The following is a 23,270-nucleotide window of genomic DNA, read 5'->3' as shown; positions in this document are numbered from 1 at the left end:
ATCATGCGCAATCGATGAATTAAAAAACTTGCCTTTTGTTTCATTTCAACTTATTGCACTATGTGCATCAGTTCACATCAGTTCAGACAATGCAGCCAAAAAGAACAAGCTTCTTGTTTTTATACCATGGGTATTTTGGCAATAAGTTAAAGTGAGATAGTTATATTTTGTTTTATTCTAACTTAGAATGCACTAGTTTGTCGCGTTGCTTGAAAATGCTGAGTGCAAAAAGTACAAGCAACGCGACAAACGTAGAAGTAGGCTGAAGTGAGCTTTCGAATAAATTCAAATATTCGAATTCACACGCGACTTTTAATCAATTCTTACGCTAAAATAATTATTTCACCTATATTTAATAATTCTGAACAGTAGCGTACTCTCGAGAGCTGCGTATATTTCTATTCTTGCTTATCTTCAAAGCCTTGAGGTACATACACTTGAGAGAATGATATTTGATAAAAATAAAATAAAGAATAGGCTAATAGTAGTCTGTGTTTTTTTATTCCTACATTAGAACTTTCTTTTTTATTTTTGTTAAATATTAAATAAATATTAAACGTAAATAATATATACCTTTTTCACTTTAAATTCTAAAAGTATATATATTAATTTAGCTATAGAAAACAGACTTTAATGCTTGCTTCCATCGATTAACTTAAACTCGGTGTTCAGTTCTAAGAATTAATTCTTAGAATTAGAAAAAGATAGAATAAGTTGAACATAAACTAAAGTTTAAATTGTGTTTCAAAATTCACTGCTAGCGCTAATAATCTATAGTTTACGATATTTTGTGTAATATATATTTTTAGTATATATATATATATACTAGCAGTGATCTTGGAATGTAGCCTATTATCTATATTAGTGGAAACATATAGATTCGAGTTTATTACGTTCATCTGGTGTTTACTTTATTATAGGGAGAATAATAGAAGATAATTAGGAAGAAAAAGATACATTAACTGCTGTTGCAAAATCAATCATTTTAATTCTCTTTTCCTTTCGCGTCATAAATATTACATTTAGATTTAAATGTTCCCGTTCCAATATATCTCTTTTTCTCTTCACTAAACCTATCGCGTCAGTGTTTAAAACGTATATTATACATTCATGAACTTCGTAAACAAGAGCCCTGTTCTTTTTCGAAGAACTAATACAATAAATTAGAGTAAAAAAAAACTGTAATATTTTATCTTATTCTAACTTATCGTATCAGTGATACATTAGTTCAGAAATTAAAATAGAAAAAGAACAGGTCTAATCACTTTACATAGAACAGCAATGTATTCGACAATTCTCTCTTTACATAATCTCCTGGTAATCCCGTATATATATTTACACCTTAGTTTCAATATAATCGCGCTAAGCCCATATCAAATTATGCATTGGAGATTGAGAATTACAAATTAAAACTTAAAATTCGGCCCATCAAACAATTTTCAATTTAATTCGTTTCATTTTGATTGATTAAATCTTAATCTCCAATTCACAATTTTCAGTCTAATATGGGCTTTACAATTATAACGCGATGAATAAGTGATCGACTGATCTGGGACAGTGTATCTTGCGTACGATCGTTATACTACACACGGTCATATTTTACACTTTCCCATCACCGATTCAGGCAACTTTCGAGTACGTAAAGGTTACGAAAAGATGCTTAAGAGAACATAATATATACATTAATGATACTGCACGTTTATGTTTAAAAAAAAAGATGTACTAAACTAGAAAACGATTGCAACGATTACATTTTGCTTATGCAAAACACATTCGAAAATAAAACACAGAACCATACATTAATCGCCGTGCCACTTTAAGCGCCGAGATTTGGCGAAACTTAATTCTGCTCGGAAACGTTTTTTTTTTTTTCATCGTAACGCATACTTAATATTTGTTTTACGTGCAAAACAACGAGGAAGATTGAGCAAACAATTTCGTAAACCATTAAGCTTTTTACAAGTCTACACCAGCTGTAAAAGCAGACCTATATACATAATCTTCCAAACGAAAAAAAAGATTACATTACTTTATAATACGATGTATATTTTACATATAATTTGCATATAATAGAGTTTTCTTCCTCGTCGTATTAATCTAATATCGAAAAAATAGGCATATAAGTATGTATAATATTATGTGTGAGTTAGGACTGTAAATATGATTGGAATATTAATCTGAAATATTTATAAATATGCAAATTAATTAATTTTTATAAACTATTCGATTATTCATATTTGTAAATTTAGAATTCAAATTATTTATACATATAAACGTAGAATATTTAATGCGGGTATATCATAATATCCATGTGTTTACAGCCCTAGTACAAATAAATATATATAAGTTCTGTATATTGTAATTATATTGACATATCGTATGTTTTTTCAGATTCCGATCAACAGTTTGGCATGAATTGAAAAGGACAGATTAGAGATCACGAATTGGAATGCTGAGACGGTGTGAGGCTGCCGGTATGCTCAGGGCTGTGCTTCTGCTTTTTCCTCTTTTTCTCCTTCTTCCGCTTCTTCCTAGCTTCCTTCTCCTCGTCGTGTCTTTTCTGTTTCTTATGTTTCTTTTCGTGCGTATCGGAACCACCTACGTCCGTAGTGGCTGTCTCCTGTCCACTGAGCACTTCTCCAGGCTTGTGCTTGTGTTTTTTATGTTTATTTTTGTGTTTTCTCTGAGGAGCTTGATTTATGTATCTATATTGTTCCGGCAGCTGCAAAATTACATTATGTAACTTAATGTGGTGTTTTGCACATATATATGCATCATTTATTTTAGAAAAAATATATATACTATTATAATTTAAATTATAAGTCTCAAAGACCGACAAGAATATATCAATTAAAAGAAATAATCCCATTTTTGGTTAAAGTGGATCTTAGTGCTTAAATATTTTATATGAATTTATATACATATTTGATTCTACATATATATATTAATATTAATAACTATATTTATGTACATATTAATATTTTAATAAATAAAAATACTTACTGGGCCAGGATGCAATCGAAAACCAGCAAGCTGTACACTCGTTAAAGGCAGTAGTTCTTTGCCACCTATGGGAGGTTTCTCAATTACCGATCTTAAGGAGCTGAAAAAGATAAAAAAAAAACAAAATATAGAATAAACACTTTTAATGTTTGAATACTGTTGCATAAGAACAAACGTTAAATTACCTATTATCTTGATGTCCAGGTCTATCTATAATACCAGGTAAATTTGGTAAAAAAGATGATAATTGTTCCTTAAGCTTTTTACCACTAAATTTGCTGTAGGAGTGTTCCAGGCCATAATAGGCCATCAAATTTGTTGCTCCAGTCAGTTCACTTTCTCCTGAAAAAAATAATACATATAATTTTAAGTTTTCCTAGTTACATTTATAAGATCATATCCAATTCGTAAAAAGACTTGATTACAAAAGACTTGTATATATTATACATATTGATCTCTTTTTCTGCGTTCGTAACTTTACCTGGGGGTTCTTTCATCAAATAAAATGGTCCACTATGAACAATGGAAGGGTTTTTTCCAAGGGAGATAGTTGTCTTTAGTGTTCCTGTAGAATCTTGACGAGATACTACTGGAGACCGTGCTCCCCTTGGTGAGGACTTCGGTGAGTATTGCTCCACTTTGCTACGAAACTGATCGCCCATCATCATCCTTGCTGCTATAGTTTATCGCACTTTCACCAAAAGGTAATAAAGGCCACCTTTTTCAGGTACAAAGAGTACCGAGAAACAAAGGAGCAGTGAGAGGCAATTTATAATTTCACTGTAACCGGCAAGTCGTAGATGTTTGTCGAACTGAATCACTAGGTTCAACACCTGACTCGATTAGAAACTAAACAAAATCGTGCTTCTTCATCTGCAGTTTCTACATTGTGACGCGAACGTATCCGACGTCGACCTGGTTCACTCGTGAGAAAAAGGATCGCTTGCATCGCAATACGACTCGAAAGGTACGTCGACAGTCCGGATCATTTCTCTTTCACGACTCCCTCATCGGTTTCTATGACATCTCGCTAATGAGATGAGAACATGAACTGTACCGATTCACCGCTAACATGTTTTTTCCCGTTACTTTCGCTAGCTATAATAATGCTTTTCTACGGGAAACAAGTAATCTCGGATTCACTCGACGCAACAGACTTGTCTAATGTCCTGCACAGTTGCACGCAGCCGTTACGCGCGCAGTGCCAGTGCCGCGTACTCCACTCTCCACTCCACCTCCACCTGCCCCCGCCGTAGGTCACATGTGTTTCGTGTGGATATGCATGTAAGCTCGCCGATCTGTCGAATGACCGGAAACGGACAATGGACAAGAACGCGTTCTAATAATATTTGTGATTGGCTTCTGATAACAGTGTAGTCCAATCAAATTTTCGCTCTAACAGAAAAGCAGCTCAACACATCAGAATTTTAATCATATATATATAGTTTATGATTTTAACGCAGTGATCCGACGGAGAGGTTAAAGTCAGATGTTCAAGTCGTATTTTAATCTTCAGAAAAATCTATGAAAATATAAATTGAAAGACAAAATTAAAACCTCGAGGTATAAATTGCAAATTATTGTTTAAAATGAATAAGAATATTATTACAGAAGTTTGTTGTTGCGCAATTAATCAAGTTCATGATTTGTTGTCGAGTTGATGAAGTATGAAGTACAAGTGAAAAATTTATCAATATTGTGTTATTAATTGCATTTTGTCATGGCAGATGAATCTTATGTTACGCACGATCCGAGCTTGCGTTCGCTCTGCGAGACACACCAAATACAGTACTCTACCCTCAGAAGCAGTAATATTTATGGAGGATAATCGCATGGTTGTCTGCTGGCATCCTGAGAAGACGTTTCCATACGAGTGTTCCTTACCTCTGCCTGAAGAAAAACCCGATACTTCCGTACTGCGAATCGGAAACAAAGACGTCGCTGAGATTTTTAGGAAAAAGAAGGAATATCAGGTTGTGGAAGAGCTAGCAAAAATCACATACACTACCAAGCACAGGTGGTATCCTAGGAAAAGAGACAAGAAAGCAAAAAACACAGAACCTGACAGGCCATATTTGTAACATTTGAAAAAGGTCTGAAGGGTTTCTTGGTGAAAAAGTACTGTATTTAATTCTCTTTACATATGTAGTTGTATCCTGCAAAACATATATTAATAAATGTACAAAGATAATTGTTATATCTGTCTGTATAAATAAATGCTTACAATAAAAGGATAGAATGAAGGGCAATTCGAGAGTTAATTTTTTAATTTCTTTAAATTTGGGACTAATTCTTCTATCCACTATTGATATATATAAAATAATTGACACGATTGGACTTTATATTCAACACTCTACACGACTAATAACTGATTTATCATAGTGTACGTTAATATTTCGAAAAACACATTATGAATACTGTCTGGGTGAGTCATTAAAGTGAGATAAAGAACTTTACATAAATATGACAATTTTAATCATAATTCAACATTACATCAAACCAGATTATCGATTCGACCAACATTCAATTTACCAAAATCTTTTGTCAACGAATTTGATCCCGCAGAGAGTTACTCATTTCAACATCGCAACATGATAATATATTATAATTCTACCGTCTACGATACAATGAATTTCTTTCGTCGACGCATCTGAAGAAGGTTCAATCCAAAAGTCGAAACATGTAATGCGCAGAATTTTAGATACCTATGTATACATTTTAAATCCTTATTAATTATAATTTTTTAAATTTATTATGTGGAAACTTTTATTTATAATTATCGGTAATTCTCGAATTGCCCTTCATTTTATTGTTTTGACATCGAGAGCTTTGTTTGATAATATTTAAATGCTTGCATATATACTTAATGTGTTTTTCTTTGAAGAATTTAAATACAATATCACTCAATATAATTCCACATTTTTTGTGTTATAAATTAAATAAATAAATAAATATTTTTATCAGGTAATTACATTACATATAAATTATTTTAATATTATTTTACTCTTAGCTTAATTTTCTCGTTTAACTCAAATCACTGATCTTGCAATGAATATTTATTATATCAAAAATATTTTATATGTATTTATTCCTATATATTATTTACTTTATCAAATTGCACATAATTATACTCATTCTGCAAACTTTTTTTAATTAATAAAAATACTATGTCGTCACGTTTATATATATATGTATCTACGAATCAAAAATTAATATATAATACATACATTTATATCAGTACAGATAAAGTCTAGAGCGCAATATTAAAACCGATTTGTTATATTACATCTATCTTACTTCGCTTGTATTATAAATGGCAAGGGAAAAGCTGACTCTCTCCCTCGTGCATAAAAATTTGTAAAGCTTTGTATAATAAGTATCTACCAAATTTCTGTTTTTGTTGCATGTTCCATGTTGCCGCGATACCATAGTACTTCCCACCTTTAGAATTTCCTAAATGTTTCTTCCCTAATGCGTCTATCATGGCAGCTTCTCTTGTGTAAGCTTCTACTGGAATAATATTTTGAAAAATATGCAAACAGATCACACCATGATCGCTGTTCCATATATCGAGAATGCAATTAATTTTTTTATTTGTACTAGTATCACCATCCACCCATATCTTGAACGCGTCATAAAGATGAGCAAAAGGTCTGGAACGTTTGCCTTTACCGATATAAAATATAGCGTTAAGGAAAATTGACCAAACTTCCGAGTTTGTAAGATGAACACTGCGATTTGGCAGATCCTGCGTTATACGCGGATCTAGTAGTAGATAGGTGAAAGATGTTTTCGATGTGCCTTCACGCCATCTTCGAAATGGATCTGGCGATGCAAACTCTTGAAATACTTGCTTTTCCAAGCTTTTGTAAGTATCCAGATGATTTAACCAAACTCCAAGCTCTAAATAAGGTAAGATTTTGTTGTCTAGCTTTGAGCTCTGATTTTTTGGAGCATTCTTCAGATTTGGTATGAACAAATCAGAATTAGCATCAATGACATTTTTTAAACGTAAAAGACGTTTTTGATAGAGCTGTCTGGTAGTATTAGTGATTGGACCAGGTTGATCGCCAAACTGTGTAAGTTGTTGTCTAAGAGCAATATCGTCGATAAACAATATTTCTTCTGGTAAACTTTGCGAAGTGGATGTACTTGAAATACCTGTAATAGGCAAATTATTTTTTAATTTTATCGATATAATCTTTTAACAATAACATTAAATTTATTTGTAACTTACCAGACATTTTGCTTCTAACATCATATTCACTCCTATTAGAGTTACTGAAACATTGATAAGTTTGATAAGATAAATTTCTTGACTTTTTCAAAAGTACGATATGATTCAATGATTCTTAATACATAGATTATGAAGTAAAAATAAAAATTGTAATTGTGAACTCACCTAAATGGAGTAACACAAACTCGGCGTTCTAATAAAATTACACCTTCTTCTGGATCTTCATATTTATATTCTTGGGCACTGACATATGAAAGTAGAGACCTAAAATTTATAACAATCAAGTACTTAATTGTTCATTCAGTGATATCGCTTTTAAAGTGTACTCTGTTGTACTCACGAATTTTGAGTATTACACACATCTGAATCTTTTATTTTTAGTAATCCTTTTTCCTTAGAATCGGTACTTCTTGAGGAATATGATTTTTGAGAATCTAGTACATAAATTGGTTTTTTACTTTGTATAAGTAAATTCATAGCAGGCAGTGAATCATTTTCTATGAGCGATTTATTTAATGGAGATAAGTGAAATCTATCACCATACCAATTTTTTGCATGTAAATTACAAGTATTGCTTATATTCATGTTTAAATCTTCATTTAGTAATTTCTTAGTATCACAATCAACACAATCTACAAAATTTTCTTTATGTAACGAATCAGATTCAGTTGTACATAAAGATTTTAAATTATCTACTCGTTTTTCCAATGTTTCATAAATATCATTTTTTTTTCTGAATGTTATAAACTCATTGTTTATTTCCTTATTTCCAGTTTTCTCATTATTGCTAACATTGTTAATAGGTTCGTTCTCCTTTTCAATTTGATTAAAACTATTTACATCTAAGAGATTTATGTCACTATTATTATCGGTTACATCAGTCTCGTCGTATTTTCCTTCATCTAATTTTATTGCCAAATTATTTTTATACTGATTCTGTTGTTTTATTTTGATAGCTTGTTTGTAATTTAATAATGAAGATTTACTACTTAAATCTAGAATATCATAGCGAGTTGTATCATTTATTTTGAAAAAGATTGTTTTGTTTAAATCAATTGGCTTTAATATATTATTAGAAATAAATTCATCAGAAGTAGCATCGCTTTCATATCGATAAGATTTAAATCTTTTTCGGCCAGAATGGAAATTGTATATCGATCGTTTCTTTCTTCTTGGTGTTGATTGAGCAACATGTTTTTCATACCAATTACATTCAGAATATTGCATCTCAGTTTTATACTTCTTGAATGTATTCAGGGAATTCTCATGTGATGTCTTTGTTAGATTTTTCTTCCTGATGCAAACTGGTGTAAAATTAGGCGACTTGCTAACAATAGAATCATTGCAAATATCATTTCTTCTCTTTCTGCGACTAGGTGTATTAAAGTTTGGTGACATGCTAATGATGGAATTATCCAATGTACGAGTTGGTGTTACAGAAATTTTTTCAGAGATATCTTTGCATTTGTTTTTAGAAGTACTTTGTTTGTTATACTTTGAATATTGTTTTCTCATATTTGGAGTGTTAGGTTTTAAAATATTTTTACTATTCTTTTTTTTACATGGAGAATTCTTTGATTTTTTATATTTATAACATACACCTACATCTCTCATTAAGTACAGTCTCTTATTAAATGACGTATCAGAATTGCTTGTTGTAATACTACTTTCCTCTTGTTTAGCTGTATTGTAATTGTGCAAGGTCTCGTTAATAGTGCAATTACTTGTTAATGATGACGAGAGTTGATTAATGATTTGACTGACAAGGCATTTTTCTTTCTGCATGACATCGGAAAGATATAGATTTGCAAAGTCAAAATCGAGATCGACAAATGAGCAATTTGGCATTTCTTTCTTATGAGTTCGTAAAATGTTATTTTGTACTTTAGCAGTCGGTACATGATTAATATTAGAGGCATGTTCATCTAAATTATTTGATAATTTGTACTTAGTTTCAATAGTAACACATACATCTGGTACATTGCTTGGGTCTACAATCATCGAGGAAGAGTTTGACTTATAACTGGAAGAATTAGTAAGCACACTCTTCTGTCCTATATTATCTTCATTTAATATTTCATCATCTGTATTTTTTGATGCAACATATTCGGCGATTACATCCCCATTAATGACTAAAACTTTGTCTAGAATATTAAGAGCAAAGATAATAAATAGTAATTCAAAAATTGTCTGTGAATTAAGTTTAGAGACTACTTACCAAGCATCATGTTATATTTTGGTTTGTCATCCTCATCTTGAGTACTTTCACAATAATTTGCAAGCATCGTCACAACATTAAAATATTTTTCATCAAAGGCATAGTGAAACGGACTTCGTCCATCATTGTCCAAACATAATGGATTACCACCATTTGCCAAAAGTAACTGCAATATGTTTATTCTACCCCAAGCTGCTGCTACATGAACCGGAGTCATTCCATCATTTGACCTAAGAATATATATTGCACTTGTGTTTGCATAAATATTGTACAAAGGATCATTATAATGATAATTCAGATTATACCTCACGTTGGGATTGCCACCGTGACGTAGGAATAGTTTAGTCACTTCTTCTGCAAATTCTTCTGAATCGTTGCCAATAACTAAATGAAACGGAGTAACTCCGTGTACAGGAATCAAGACATTAGGATCTGCATCTTTATTTAGTAAAAGAGTTGCCACTTGTCTAAGAAAAGATTTTTAAATAAAATTAATCATCTACAATAAATTTTTACTCTTTGTCTGCAATCAGGATCTTCTTTCTTTACTATTTTAGGCTTTCAAGAAAATTGAGCAGAAATTTGAAATTTGAGCAGAAATGCAAAAATTTGGAAGTAAAATTTAGCTTATGCTAAAAAAAATCCAGATTGCAAACGCAGAGTTAATAATTGTTTAATATTTCCTTAAAAAATAAAAAACGAATGCAATTGTGGAAATTTATATATCTAATAATTATTTTTACCTTATATTATTGTCCTCAAGTCCATCACAGAGGGATGAAGCCAAAAACAGGCCACCTTTTGTTTTTGGAGTTGACAACATTTTCTCGTTCGAAATATCCAGTTGTACATAACAACATCCGTTAAGATACTTTTATCAGAACGTTTTAAGTGCGATAGTCGTTTGCTTTTGTTATTTTCTTATATTCCATTGTTATACAAAATAACGTACGACATAGCAAAGTGGAGTAACAAATACCGATCGACCAACGTAAATTAATCCGCTACTTTCGAGACACTAAACAAATCAAGATTCAAACTTTCGTGTCACAAAAACATTGCCGGCGAATTTGGAAAAGGCTATAAATATACGTTGCAAGTTTATTACGCATCTTTTAACTGATAAGTCGTAGTCGTAGGTCAACGTATGTATGTTTTGACACCGACGAGATACTAGTAAAGACTACCAACCTTGGGCAAATTTTCGTCCTCATAAAAAGGGCTTTGAGGGGTCGGAGATAATTGAAGAACGCTAACATATTATTAACAACTAATATAAATTTGTGATTATTAATATAAATATTGTAATAAATTCATGATTTTTTATTGTACATATACATGCTCAAATAAGTATGCATACTTGTAATTTGTAATGCTATAATATCTTATATATATATATATTGCCGCAAAATTACATTTTTTTCTCTACAATTATCAATCTCTATATTGATAATCAAACTTGAGCAATAACATTAAAATCACAATTTTAAATTAAAAAAAATAAAGTATTATTGAGTTTATTTTAAATACATATATATGTTCAGAAAACTGATAAATCATAAAATTAGTATTGTATTTTATCAGTTCCTTACTCTTAACCTCTTCAGACCTGAAATAAATTGAACCATTGAAATAAAAAATAATTTAGTTTAAAAACATTTTTTTTGTATTGGAACACAACCAATAAGAAATTTAACGGAACTACCACAATGTCCACAATAATATCATAAGTTAATTGTTCTAGCAATTTAACTCGTGATATTATTGCGGTAGTTCTGTAGAGTTGCGTTTCAAGACCGAAAAATTGTTTGGCGCGCAATTTAAAAGACTACATACGTAGTATATAAATTCACACGGAATTATAATAGCACCTAAGATCCAGCTCAACCGTTACAGGTAATTTCTTATCTGTTGTGTTTCTCATATGTACGCGGTTCTAATAAGATTTAAATATTATTTATTGGAACTATTAGAATAAAAAAACTTAGTTAAAAAAAAATTAAATTTTTTCAATTCAATATATAAAAGCGCTTTAATAAGTAATTCGTACTAAACAATACATTTTTTTTAAATTTAAATAATTTTTTCAATATATATACATTATTATATGTATATAATTTTCGATGATGTCGATAGAATTAAGTAATTTTAATGATGCTTCCAAACTTGATATACATACATATAATAATGTACACCGGATCTGAAGAAGTTAATTACTGTTTATAATGATAATTAATAAACAGTTTTAATTTTTTACTATTAGATACAATTTCTAAACTATATATTTTTCATTATACATATAAAATATTTGATTATGAATAATGGAACACAATCACTATAATAAATTATTACTAGAGTAACAGGTATCGTAAATTACGTATCAAAATAAACGTTAAAAATTTGATGTTTTTACGTATTTAAAATTATTTAATGAACGTTATAAAAATGTTTATAATAAAACATTTTCAATGTCTATACTAAACATTTTTTTACTAATTTAGAATCTTTGTAAACGTTCTGACTATGTCTAAAAAAACTTGCGTTTTTTAAACGTACTTAGGTAATAGATTATTAAGTTAATCGTCGATCAAGCCAGATCAAAATCGCCTTTAATCTTGAATTTAATTAGGTTTTTTAATTATCTCGAAATTGATCACCGTCATTCTTTTGTTCGTAAGTTCAGAAGGTTGTCGTATTTCTTGAAAGAAGACAAAGATAATCAACACTCATTTCAGACATCTTATTGAACAGTCATATTATTTCAATTTTCACACACCTTTTCATAGACAGAAATTATAACCACTGTTAGATTCGTGATTAAGAAATAATTAAAGCTTTTATTTATAAAATGAAGAGTGGGAGGAGGAAAAAGGAAAGAACGTTCTCATTAAATTTTAACGATAACGACAAAGACATTTTACGTATAAACGATTATTACATGTGTGCGGAGTGAATAGTGTCTTTATTCACGCATACAAAATTTCAAAATATTCATTTTAAAAGTAATTTCAGTTTTTTTTTTCAAATAATGTTTAGTAATATCAATATAACTACGATAAAAAATTAAAGTAATTAGTATTAAAAGTTTTATTTTTCTTACTGAAAGTCTGATGCTTTTATGACGAAAAAATTTAATTTAATTGAATTTATTCTGCGAACACGAGCGTACTGGACAGCGCACAGGTCATGCCAGAGGTTCCGGGTTCGATCCCTGGTAGAAAATTAAAATATTTACGTTTGTATCTCCTCTTGGGAAAGGCGGACAATCTCTCGAAAGTATTCTTGCCCACAGAAACATCTCTCAATAAATCCGCTGTTCGATATTAAAAATCTGTAGATCCTACATGTTTGTGGCAATTGAATAAGCAGCGTGCGCACCACAAGCGTATGAGAGGTGTAATCAGATTTGGCAACCAGATAAGATTTATTTTGTGTAAATTGGAGAATGATGCAATGATACGTTGATTACTTATATGCTGCTACTATTTATTATCGTTTATGCTCAAATATAGAAACATGTAACAACTGCCAATACATGTTGTACTTAAACTATTCTTATTTACAGTGAATTAAAACTATTTTAAAAGCCAAAATAGGTTATACATATAGAATAGATCTAAAAGAAATGTAAGACATACTTCAATAGGAATAGATTCAGCATAAATAGTAGTTATGTTAAAATATCAATTGGATGACAAGTAATGTACAAAGATTATGTCAAAATGGAGTATCGCATTTGCTACAGACGTTCGGTGCAAATGTCTCGTGCGCGCGATTTGGTGTTATACATTACATTTTACATGTGTAAAAGTGCGCGTGTGAAGAAGGAAACGAAACCATTGAGCATAGTCCTTATACATCTTGTCCCTTATCTCTTACGATCATTAGACCCACTGCGACGAGAACGAGATCGACGGCTGTGACTGCCACTACGGGAACGTTTTGATCTAGAACAAGATATCAAAAACATTGTTCGATGATAGACTAAATTTCTTCATCTTTCCTCTTTTTCTTTTTAATACGAAAAAGAGCAGATTTCATAAGAGATACAGAGAAATTGCTCTTTGAAAATTTTGTTAATTTTAATTCGCTCAGAGATCTGGAGGAACAATGATCTATATTTTTAACTCATTAGTATCAGAAAGACATGAAATTGACAAACCTTCTTCCACGACTGCGACTGCGAGATCGTGACTTTCTTCTACCGCTATCCTTGCGTTCCCGGTCTCGATCACGCTCACGTTCACGTTCACGCTCGCGCTCACGATCACGATCACGATCGCGGTCACGATCACGATCGCGGTCGCGATCGCGATCCCGATCGCGGTCACGGTCACGGTCGCGATCGCGGTCACGGTCACGGTCACGGTCTCGATCGCGGTCACGGTCGCGCTCGCGATCTCTGTCACGGTCGCGATCTCTATCGCGGTCGCGGTCTCTGTAGCCCAATCCTCCGCGGTTCCTGTCCCTATCGCGGTCCTCCCTGTCTCTGTCCCGTCTTCTGTCGAGCTGAGATTCACGTTTCTCCTTACGTCTCTCTTCGACGGTTTTTTGAAGTTCAGCGAGTTTCTCACGGATTTTAATAAAGCCGAGATGCAGCTTCCCACCGAAGTGATCTGCCAGGCGTCTGTCATTGTCATGTATCCCAAGGTATGCGCTGCATACTTCGCATACTCTCAGTTTCTGTTGTTGATAACTTGACGCCGGCATGCTGTTTCGATACTCCTGTTCTGCTTCATTCTTCTTTTTGCGCAGCTCGTCGATCTCGCCCATTAGTTTCATCGACTCCTCGACAAAGCCCTCTTCGCCGAGCTGCTCGGCCTTGGCTAGTTTCTTACCGATCTCCTCGGCGAGCACATGAACGTTGTTTGCTTTCGCCGCCACCTCCGCGCTCAGTTCCTCCTGCGTCTCCGCTAGTCGTTGCTTAGCTTGTTCCGTTCGACGATCGCAGTCGGCAATAAAGTTTTGGAGATGTTCCATCGCCTGAAAATTTGAGAAAGTTACATTAAAATTCGTTTATAATCGAAATTTTTTAATTTCTTGATGGTAATAAATAAATAAATCATTGAATGTAAATTGTGAATAATAATTATAAATGGAGATAAGTTCCCCTGCAAAATAGCGTTGATTTCATTTCTTTTATTTAGCCTACTTTTTGCAGTCATAATTGTTTAACATAGTTTAGACACGATTCTAATGATCATTCTACAATAATATCGAGAGTTCAACCCTCCATCAGCAATATGAAATTTTCACTCTTCATCCGCAATCTGAATTTTCGAAATTTAGTGTAGATTTTTATAATATTCCGAATTAAACGTTTGAAAAAATCCTTACATATATTTATGACACTTTATGTTATATTTTTTATGGTATATTTTTATATAGACAAGTTTTTACTATCATAGAAGATAGATTATATTTTACTTATTTTTTATAGATTTAAATTTATCTACCAGAATTCGCAATAAAAAAAGTCGACTGCGTCTTTAAAAAATCCAATATTGCCGGTAGAGGGTTAACATTAAAATGATGCGATAAAATTAATACTCACATCAATGTCATAGAAGTGATCTCTCTTCTTTTGCGCGGCCTCGTAGTCAGCCCGTAGGGCCAAGTCGTGAATCTGGGGGCATTCTCCCAGGTCCATGCGCTACGATTTACAAACCAAATCAGGATTAGATTTACGGTCCCTTCGTTCGTACGCAGGCCTTATAGATTCTATGCGTTATACGAGTTAAAAACCCTTCCCAACATTGCGTATTAACGAGATACTTCTTACTTGACAAGAATATAATTTGGTCGCGGTGCTGCGACTGGAAAATAGTACGAATCAATAATCTAGGAGAGAGACAGAGATGATACGACAAAAATTCTGAGCTTACATCGCCTATATCCTTAGGATAAGACGGTCCAATATATTCATATTTTCTTATATTTTTTTTTGTTATTTTCATTCTTTTTACGTTGAACTCACGGAAACGTAAGTTCATCTTCCTGCACAGGCTAGGATAGAGCGTACAATAATGAAGCGATCGAGATCGTCAGGCGATCTAGTATCGCGTGTAAAAGTAGAAATGCAGTTTTTACAGATAAATAGTTTGTTGTTTTCACTTACAGGGTGGCAACAGTTCTCCGCCTGACACGAGAATGCGATGGCAATGAAGCTATAATCAGCACACACCTTAAGTTTCATAATGTTCACTTTTTTCTACGAAAGAGAACTTACAGCCTATAATGGTTTAATATACTATTTTACGTACGGCACGAACCGTGTCTTATGTTGGCTGCTAAACGAATTTTTAGAAAAAAACGGATTCAATACGTACACATCCAATGGTTGAAGAAATTTTTTCTAATGGAACTCTGGCGCTTGTTGTACTAATCCGCCTAATCACACGTCTCTCTGCGTCATGCCACCTCTCATATTTTCTCTTGCCGAGACATGTTTGGATATTGCAAATTGCCAAAGATATTAATAAATATTTAAGCGAATGAATCCAAAGAACTTTGTTAAAAATTTCTTTAATCATCGCGATTAGTATTTAGGACCAAGTTCCATAATTAAAAAAAAATTTCCATTAATCTCAAAATTTACATCAATTCGCAAAGTGGCGTGCGAGTGATGTAAAATTTTTCTCTATTTTTGCACTTTTTTAGAACGGAATTGAGAACGGAGAAAAATCTCCCCCCACATAAGTCTTTCGCGCGAAAAAAGAAATCGACAGCGATTGAATGTTATAGATGTACTTGGCAATTCGCAAATCTTTTACTTACAGATCACTGCTTCATTTCCTGCACCCATACTTCCACAGGATGATATATATTTTCTCACACACATTCTCAAAGTAAACTTCTCATTCCTACCTGCCGTAAACGGCATTATTAGTAAGAAGCGACATTAAGACATCGTCTCATGAATCAGCATGACGCTACTCACCGATTCACTGTTTACAGGCCTTTTCGGGGGGATTCTGGGAATTTATTCTTTCGGCATTTACTCAGCCTCACCACCGTGTGGAAAATCGGTAGAGGGGCTGAGATAACCGCCTGCCTTTACGTCACTCGTATCGAATTAATATATATAGATATGTATATAGATATAGATATAGATATGCATATATATATATGTATATCTAGCACTTGAATTATGGTAAAGGTAAATCAAATTGTAGGTGTAATACGTACGTCCTCTTCTCGTTTTCAGTACTTACAGTAACGCGCGTGTGAGAGTGACAAGTACAACACGGACATATGAGCGGACAATACTCGCAACAATATTGTACAATGGATCTGATTGGAATTGCTTTTTCCAGAGACTCTGGAAATAGAACTGTAGTTACGTTGACATTAGTGGGTCTGCATATTTCTCGTTCGAGTGATTGCCGTTAGTAATTTTTCGTGTTTTTTTTTAAAATATTTTTTTTACGTTCTGCCTTCGTTTGCTCTCTAATATCGTGTTATCGATATTTTTTAATGGTTCTCATTATGGAAATTATATCGCGAGACCTTCGGGGCTGTTTGCTATCTCTCGCCGTTACATTTCAATACATTCTCATAAATTTCACGACATAATATATCCCATCTAAATGATTTTTTTTATTTCGCAAAATGTCACATTCTAAAAGCGTTAGGTATTTTTATGTTTATTATGTTAGAAAGTAGAACTGCTAGTCTGTGTAATCTGTGTTAACTACTTTATATCTGCCAGTTCTACCGGAACTGTACTTCATCATTTGAATTTGAATACAATTTAGGTTGATTGGGGATAAAGGCGATACTCCGAGAATAGAATGAAGCACATTCCTTTACATTTTCGTTTTATTCAAGGTAAGTATTCGAAGAGAATTTAATTAAATTCTTTAAAGAGAAATAAAAATAAGGGATATAAATTGATGAAATAAAAAGGAATAATTCGTTCTTTCTAAAGCAAACAAAATGAATAAATTAATCAAAGATAATGAATTTATTCGAGATGAAATTAATTACCAACTTTTCCTTACTTCTGTGATAGAGAATTGTTATCTAATATAAAAAAAATTTGATAAATTTTTCGATATTTATACGCGTGCTAATATTTATACAGAATGAATCCTGATATCTGTAGACGGCATTGAGAGTTGACTAGTTAAAGATTAAAAAGCAACTAGGACTGTTTGCTTAAAGCGAGCACTTTCTGGGTAAAAAAACTTCCCTGCGTTAGTAACTGCCTGACAATGAAATATATATTGTATATTTGCATATATATATATATATATATATATGTGTGTGTGTGTGTGTGTGTGTGTGTGTGTGTGTGTGTATACATATATATAGAAAGAGAATAAAGTGAAATAGAACTTTTAAAATGCCTGTCATGGAGACTATAAAAAGTTTATAATAGAAACAACTTGACATTATTATTCCAATAGAGAAGCACGTTTACATATATTGGAACATCGATCCCTCTCGTTATAAACTCAAGACATCAGAAAGGTGGTTCAGGCAGCTACGTGGAGGAAAATGCGCACAAAAGAGAGAGAGAGAGAGAGAGAGAGGGGGGGAGGGGGAGAGAGGGAGAGCAAACAGCCCTGTGATCAATTCGTACAAGATGACACTGAAATGCGCGAAGCAGTACTATAGAACATTAATTATATAGTTCGCTCATGTATATCATTAATCCCGCGTATGCTGTAACTAATAAATAAAAGTGTTGCTCGATCGACCGCATATATGCAGGACGTGTGATTGCGTCTGGATTTCAAGTCACCCAGTCAGCTGCCCGATATCACTGTGATTGGGATTGCAGTATTTTCAATACATGTTAGATACTATATATGTATATATATATATATGGATCCACAACGCGACGTTCTGGGGAATAGAACAGGCAAAAATAAGTTTCGCGGTCTGGAAAAAGAAAAAAAAAATGATATAAATGTGAATACGAAATTTTTGCGCGCTTTAACTTCCAAGCCACGCCAAGTCAAGTGTATTTGACTGTTCTAAACCCGAGTATGTGTGTGTACAATAGTATCCCGATTAAAAAACGCCCCGTGTTGCACTTCGATGGTATCCAATGTGAATTGATCGTAATCAATTCCTAATGTATGTACGTGTCGAATAAATAAGGCGAAACGCTTCCCCTTCCAGCGCTTATTCCTTTTATTTAAATTCGCTTATTAAATCCTAAAAATTCTTACAGTCTACGGATACTTAATATCTACATATGGTACTGAACAGTGAGAACACACCGATTGGCACAGATGAAGAAGCGCTAACGAATGGAATGTTCGTGACGAATCTATCTTACCTATAATCTATTCTAAGTTCATCAAAATTCTACGAGCGAGTAATAATTTATCGAGTAATTTATTTAAAAAAAAAAAAATGATCTTCAGCTTCTACATTCGAAACAGCTAATCAGTATTCTACACATACATTCTTATTCTTCTATTTAATTTTAAATGAAGGTGTACCTTTGTACAATGCGAAGGGATGTTCTAATTATGTTGTGTATGTATGTGTGAGACAGTACTAAACAAGTCAGTATGCATACAAGTTCACGAGACAGCAAAGCAGAATACAGACCTTCATTATCAATTTACTGCCCTTTATACTAAAATGGATTTGATCACGGTCTGATTCACTGAACAGCAAACAGCGCAATCAGGGAAAATGACGTAAATTAGGGAGAAATGACGTAACGATCTGGCGAACAAATTTAGTCTTTACAACTTGATTGTGAAATTATATGTAACAGTAAAAGGCAGCATAAATTCCAAATTTTATTTAAACAAAAAAGCAGCTTTGATTATGTCAAGAAATTTACTTTTATTTATTTTTCTATTTGCGTGTGTAAATCTGCTCACTTATTAATTGTTTCGTATTTATACCTTTAAATAATAATAATAATAATAATACTATAACATTTATATTTGTGCACACAGACTGTTCGATGATCATTATGATTAAGTGCGAGTATGGATATGTAAGAAGTAATTTAATATATATATTCAATTATTCAATTAAAGATATAAAAAAATATAATTACACAATTCCATATACTGTATTCTATTGACTTTACTATCACCATCTATTAATACAGTACTAGCGATACGGTAAAATTATTTTTACAGAAATAATAAAATATATTATTATCTCATTTCTATATTATTTACATATTATTTATTATATGCTCCCACTTGTTAAAATATATTTAAAAACATTTTTATAGTTAATAATAATGCTATATCGACTTGAGATGACAAATGGCTCTGTATGAGAGTAATTGAAGATGGCTAAAGCAGCTTTTATTCTCTAAATTTGTTGGAATCTCAAAAGACTATAAATTGAGCCATTTTTTCTTTAAATAAAAGAGCTCAATTTTTTTAATCTTTGAGAGTCAGTTTCACCAATGTAAGATTAACTTCAATCTCAATAATCTCAATAATTATTCTATTCTTAGAATTATTTAAATGGTGAAACTTTTGAAGTGAGATTTTATTTTGCAGAGTTTAACTTTCATTTTAAAAGTTAGAGAGTAAACGCTGAATATACATATTATTGAACAATTATTTTGTACAATATTATTATTATTTTTAAACAATTCAAAACATACAATCTCAAAGCTCGATGTAACCTCTAGACGATCAATAATATTGTGCAATAATATGGATCGTCTAGAAGTCGCTTTATAGTTAGCAAGTCCCAGGTTTGGAACTTACTGATTTTCATCTTAAATATATCTCGTATTAGGAGGTTGATTGAAAAATTAAAGATTGTAAAAGTGTGAAGAAATATATAATATGACAATAATAACCAGTTTTAGGACTCATAACAATAAAATTAGATAATATCAGTTAGAAAAACATAGGTTAAACAAATAGATTGTGCAATCGCTGTAAACAGAATTACAAAATGACAAAAAGTCCAAAGAGAGCAAAAAGTAACTACAACCTATCACTTTCTCTCTGCATCGGAATTGAAAAATATCAGCACAAATCCGTATGTATGTGTGTTGTGTTTTGTGTGTGGGTGTGTGTGTGGATATATATACAGGATGCATTTATTCTTTGCGCATAGTGCCAACGGTGTGTCATTTGTGTTTGAATTCGCTGCATTACGGAATATTAAACTCACCGTCGACGACAGAATTTCATGAGGGCAGCAGGCTAGCAAAAAACTCTTGCAGACCTTCGAGTCGGAGTATCTCACTTGAAATTTGTTATTTTCACCTGCAAACAAGTTCCAGAATTAACAGTGACGGTTTGACATCGGGCAGATAAGCGTATATATATATATATATATATATATATATATATAAGGGGTAGGGTGCTACATTGTTATAACAAGTATGGCCGGCGATCTCGCGCTGTTCAACTCGGACCCGCACTCGTCTCGTTATCACTCACTCCGCGAGCCGCGTGCCGCGGTAGCGATGTAAGAAGTGAGATAATGTATGTACCATTTCGTCCTGTGCCCATTAACTGGTCAAGCATAGCTCGCATCTGGTCGTGCGCCGTCATTTTTCTGTAGGTCGATGTGTACAACCTCTCAAAAGCACGACGCAGCTCAAGTACTTAAATCAAAGTACCTAAAATCGTGTGGCCAGCCAGCCACGCCATCCGATCACACACATACATACACCCGCACATGCACGCGTGCAACAAACTTCGCGAGTCCCGACGACTCACGACTTTCGAGTTTAGGGGTCGGAGAAAGGGTTTTTGAGTCGATCGCAACGCTGCGTTCGGCGACTGCAGCGCCATCGCGTAGTCGACGGCCGCGTTTCCAGGACGTCCAACGTGCCGATTGGCTGTCCGGGCTGTCCCAATCCCGCGCGGGACTTTTGGACCGCGCGACTCGTTTCGACGAATACGATCGTTCGACGAGCACGTTGAAGTTACTGCGAGACATCCGCCTCCTGATTGGTTATTGAATAGGGAATTGACATCACAGACGATCTATCGATCGATGCGTCCACCATTTTGTCGGCAGAAATTTTTAATAGATTGTAGGTAATAGATGTTATACAAAATCGATCGCGATTATTTTATACGGAATGTATTAATTTTTTTGCTAATTATTATTATAATATTTTGTTGAAACGTTTGAAATAAAGAATTATTCCTGAAAAAAAAAACAAGAAATATCATTTTCCTGTTCTACCTTTTGTTTGTTATTCTCTGTGTAAAAATGTTGTTGATTTAATTATTTATAAAATAATTTATAAAAACTGTTAAGATTTAATGTACGTAATATTATGATTTTTTCAAGATTTTAATAATAGATGAAGAGAGAGGGAGAGAAAGAGAGACAGAGAGAGGAGAGCGGCCACAGGATTTACGCCGACAAAGTTCCAACGGTATTTAAACCAGGGGTTGCACAGCGACTTCAAACACGTTGGAGTGCAATGACCGGCGGGCCCCCTCGAGAGTTTAAATCAAATTATACACTTCTGTGGTCAATATCCAACATTAAAACTTACACTTTCACGATTATTATAATCGCAGCATTGTTTGCAGTAAATGCAGATATATTTCCGTAAATTATAAAATCTTTAAATTACAAAATAATTTCTATGTAATTATAAAAAGTCAGGATTTTAAAATTAACTGTCTTTATCTCTTTCGCATTTATGTGTAAAATTATAATAATATAAAATTAAGTGTTCTTAATTATTTTGACAATTTTAAGTATATGTATATATTTATTTATTTATTTATTTATTGTAGTTTTTAACGTCCATACACTATTATAATATCGAATTATATGGAATTTGAATTATTTTCAATAATTTTTATAAATCGTTACTGTTTCTATAACAGATGTCATTAATTCGATTTTAAAAAAATAAAGTTTTATTTCTTTTATTATATCTCTTTTTGTAATTTTAAGCATTGTTTATGACTGTTTACAATAAAGTAGTTGTTATATATATTATATTACTTATACATATTATATAATAACAATTTTATTACATGCATTTACAAACTATGAATTTTGAACAATATTCAAAATTTAAAAAACGAGAGAAACAATAGATTAATGTAATATAATAAAAATATATATTTTTTCATCTCACACACACACACAAATTTATAGTTTATTATTAATTAATTACGTTAATATGAACGATATTTACTTTAACTATTATACTTGAACTAATTACACAAATGGATCGATTTGTATTTTGACATACATGAAAGATAAAAATAACAAAATATTATTTTTAGTTATTTAACTCAAACTATACAGGGATTGGGTTTTACCATTGTTTTGTTACTATTTGGATATCTGACAGTGTATGCGTTAGACGCGACGTTTTTGTTTGTCTTTTCATTAATGAGCAAAACTATACCGTAGTTAGCGTATTACATAATAATTTCCGAAAATTTCTCAAGCTGAGCTGCGAGCGACAGTCGCGAACTGCGCGCAGAAACCGCATGCAGAAAAGAGAGACGGAGCAACCGGTAGCGGAGGTGGTGGCGACGGTGGTGGCAGTGGTAGAGGTACCAGGACTCCGCGCTCTCGATCGTGACCTGCGAGAGCGAGCGAGTAAATGCAACGTGCTAACGTAAAAGCGAGACCGAGGAATTAACCGGCGCGGAGGAGGTGGAGGCGGAGGAAGAGGGAAAGACCTCGAATCGCGGTACCGCGAGCGAAAGCAAGAGAAGGCTGGAGAAGCGGCAAAGACGAAATAGTAGGTGGATGAAGAGGAGGTGATGGTGGGTGAAGGAGGAGATCGAGGAGGAGGAGGAGGAGAAAAAGAAGAAGGAGGAGAAGGTGGTAGCGGCGACGTCGGTGGTGGTAGGAGAATCAGCCTCCGCC

General features: G+C 33.0%; 4 protein-coding genes across 7 annotated transcripts; 1 reads left to right on the top strand and 3 right to left on the bottom strand.

The window, feature by feature from the left end:
- Positions 1-2,294: 2,294 nt before the first annotated feature.
- MED19 (mediator complex subunit 19) lies at positions 2,295-3,713 on the bottom strand. Its single transcript, XM_018538693.1, has 4 exons — positions 3,485-3,713; positions 3,189-3,345; positions 3,004-3,103; positions 2,295-2,722 (listed from the first exon to the last, which is right to left on the bottom strand). Exons 1-4 carry the CDS (start codon positions 3,669-3,671, stop codon positions 2,438-2,440), a joined length of 729 nt encoding a protein of 242 aa, XP_018394195.1. The 5' UTR covers positions 3,672-3,713; the 3' UTR covers positions 2,295-2,437.
- Positions 3,714-3,829: 116 nt separating this feature from the next.
- Positions 3,830-5,246, top strand: mRpL42 (mitochondrial ribosomal protein L42). Of its 3 annotated transcripts, none has more exons than XM_018538698.1 (2): positions 3,830-3,970; positions 4,731-5,246. In XM_018538698.1, exon 2 carries the CDS (start codon positions 4,731-4,733, stop codon positions 5,082-5,084), a length of 354 nt encoding a protein of 117 aa, XP_018394200.1. In that variant the 5' UTR covers positions 3,830-3,970; the 3' UTR covers positions 5,085-5,246. The 3 variants fall into 3 exon arrangements, with proteins under 3 accessions (XP_018394200.1, XP_018394198.1, XP_018394201.1); XM_018538696.1 differs by lacking the exon at positions 3,830-3,970 and adding an exon at positions 4,477-4,566; XM_018538699.1 differs by lacking the exon at positions 3,830-3,970 and adding an exon at positions 4,653-4,668.
- Positions 5,247-6,180: 934 nt separating this feature from the next.
- LOC108772997 (uncharacterized protein MAL13P1.304) lies at positions 6,181-10,281 on the bottom strand. Its single transcript, XM_018538685.1, has 7 exons — positions 10,202-10,281; positions 9,764-9,925; positions 9,459-9,688; positions 7,581-9,384; positions 7,406-7,504; positions 7,241-7,284; positions 6,181-7,164 (listed from the first exon to the last, which is right to left on the bottom strand). The coding sequence occupies exons 1-7, from the start codon at positions 10,279-10,281 to the stop codon at positions 6,311-6,313; spliced, it is 3,273 nt and encodes a 1,090-aa protein (XP_018394187.1). The 3' UTR covers positions 6,181-6,310.
- Positions 10,282-13,144: 2,863 nt separating this feature from the next.
- LOC108773050 (putative RNA-binding protein Luc7-like 1) lies at positions 13,145-21,137 on the bottom strand. Of its 2 annotated transcripts, XM_018538764.1 has the most exons (5): positions 20,905-21,137; positions 20,580-20,674; positions 15,013-15,111; positions 13,621-14,441; positions 13,145-13,405 (listed from the first exon to the last, which is right to left on the bottom strand). In XM_018538764.1, the coding sequence occupies exons 1-5, from the start codon at positions 20,963-20,965 to the stop codon at positions 13,327-13,329; spliced, it is 1,155 nt and encodes a 384-aa protein (XP_018394266.1). In that variant the 5' UTR covers positions 20,966-21,137; the 3' UTR covers positions 13,145-13,326. The 2 variants fall into 2 exon arrangements, with proteins under 2 accessions (XP_018394266.1, XP_018394268.1); XM_018538766.1 differs by lacking the exon at positions 20,905-21,137 and having other exon boundaries at positions 13,149-13,405; positions 15,013-16,791; positions 20,580-20,654.
- Between the last annotated feature and the right edge of the window lie 2,133 nt (positions 21,138-23,270).

Source organism: Cyphomyrmex costatus, unplaced genomic scaffold, assembly GCF_001594065.2.
Source record: "Cyphomyrmex costatus isolate MS0001 unplaced genomic scaffold, Ccosl1.0 scaffold196, whole genome shotgun sequence".
Taxonomy (NCBI): Eukaryota; Metazoa; Arthropoda; class Insecta; order Hymenoptera; family Formicidae; genus Cyphomyrmex; species Cyphomyrmex costatus.
The sequence above is the reverse complement of the archived record's forward strand: the minus strand, read 5'-3'. Positions and strand labels throughout refer to the sequence as shown.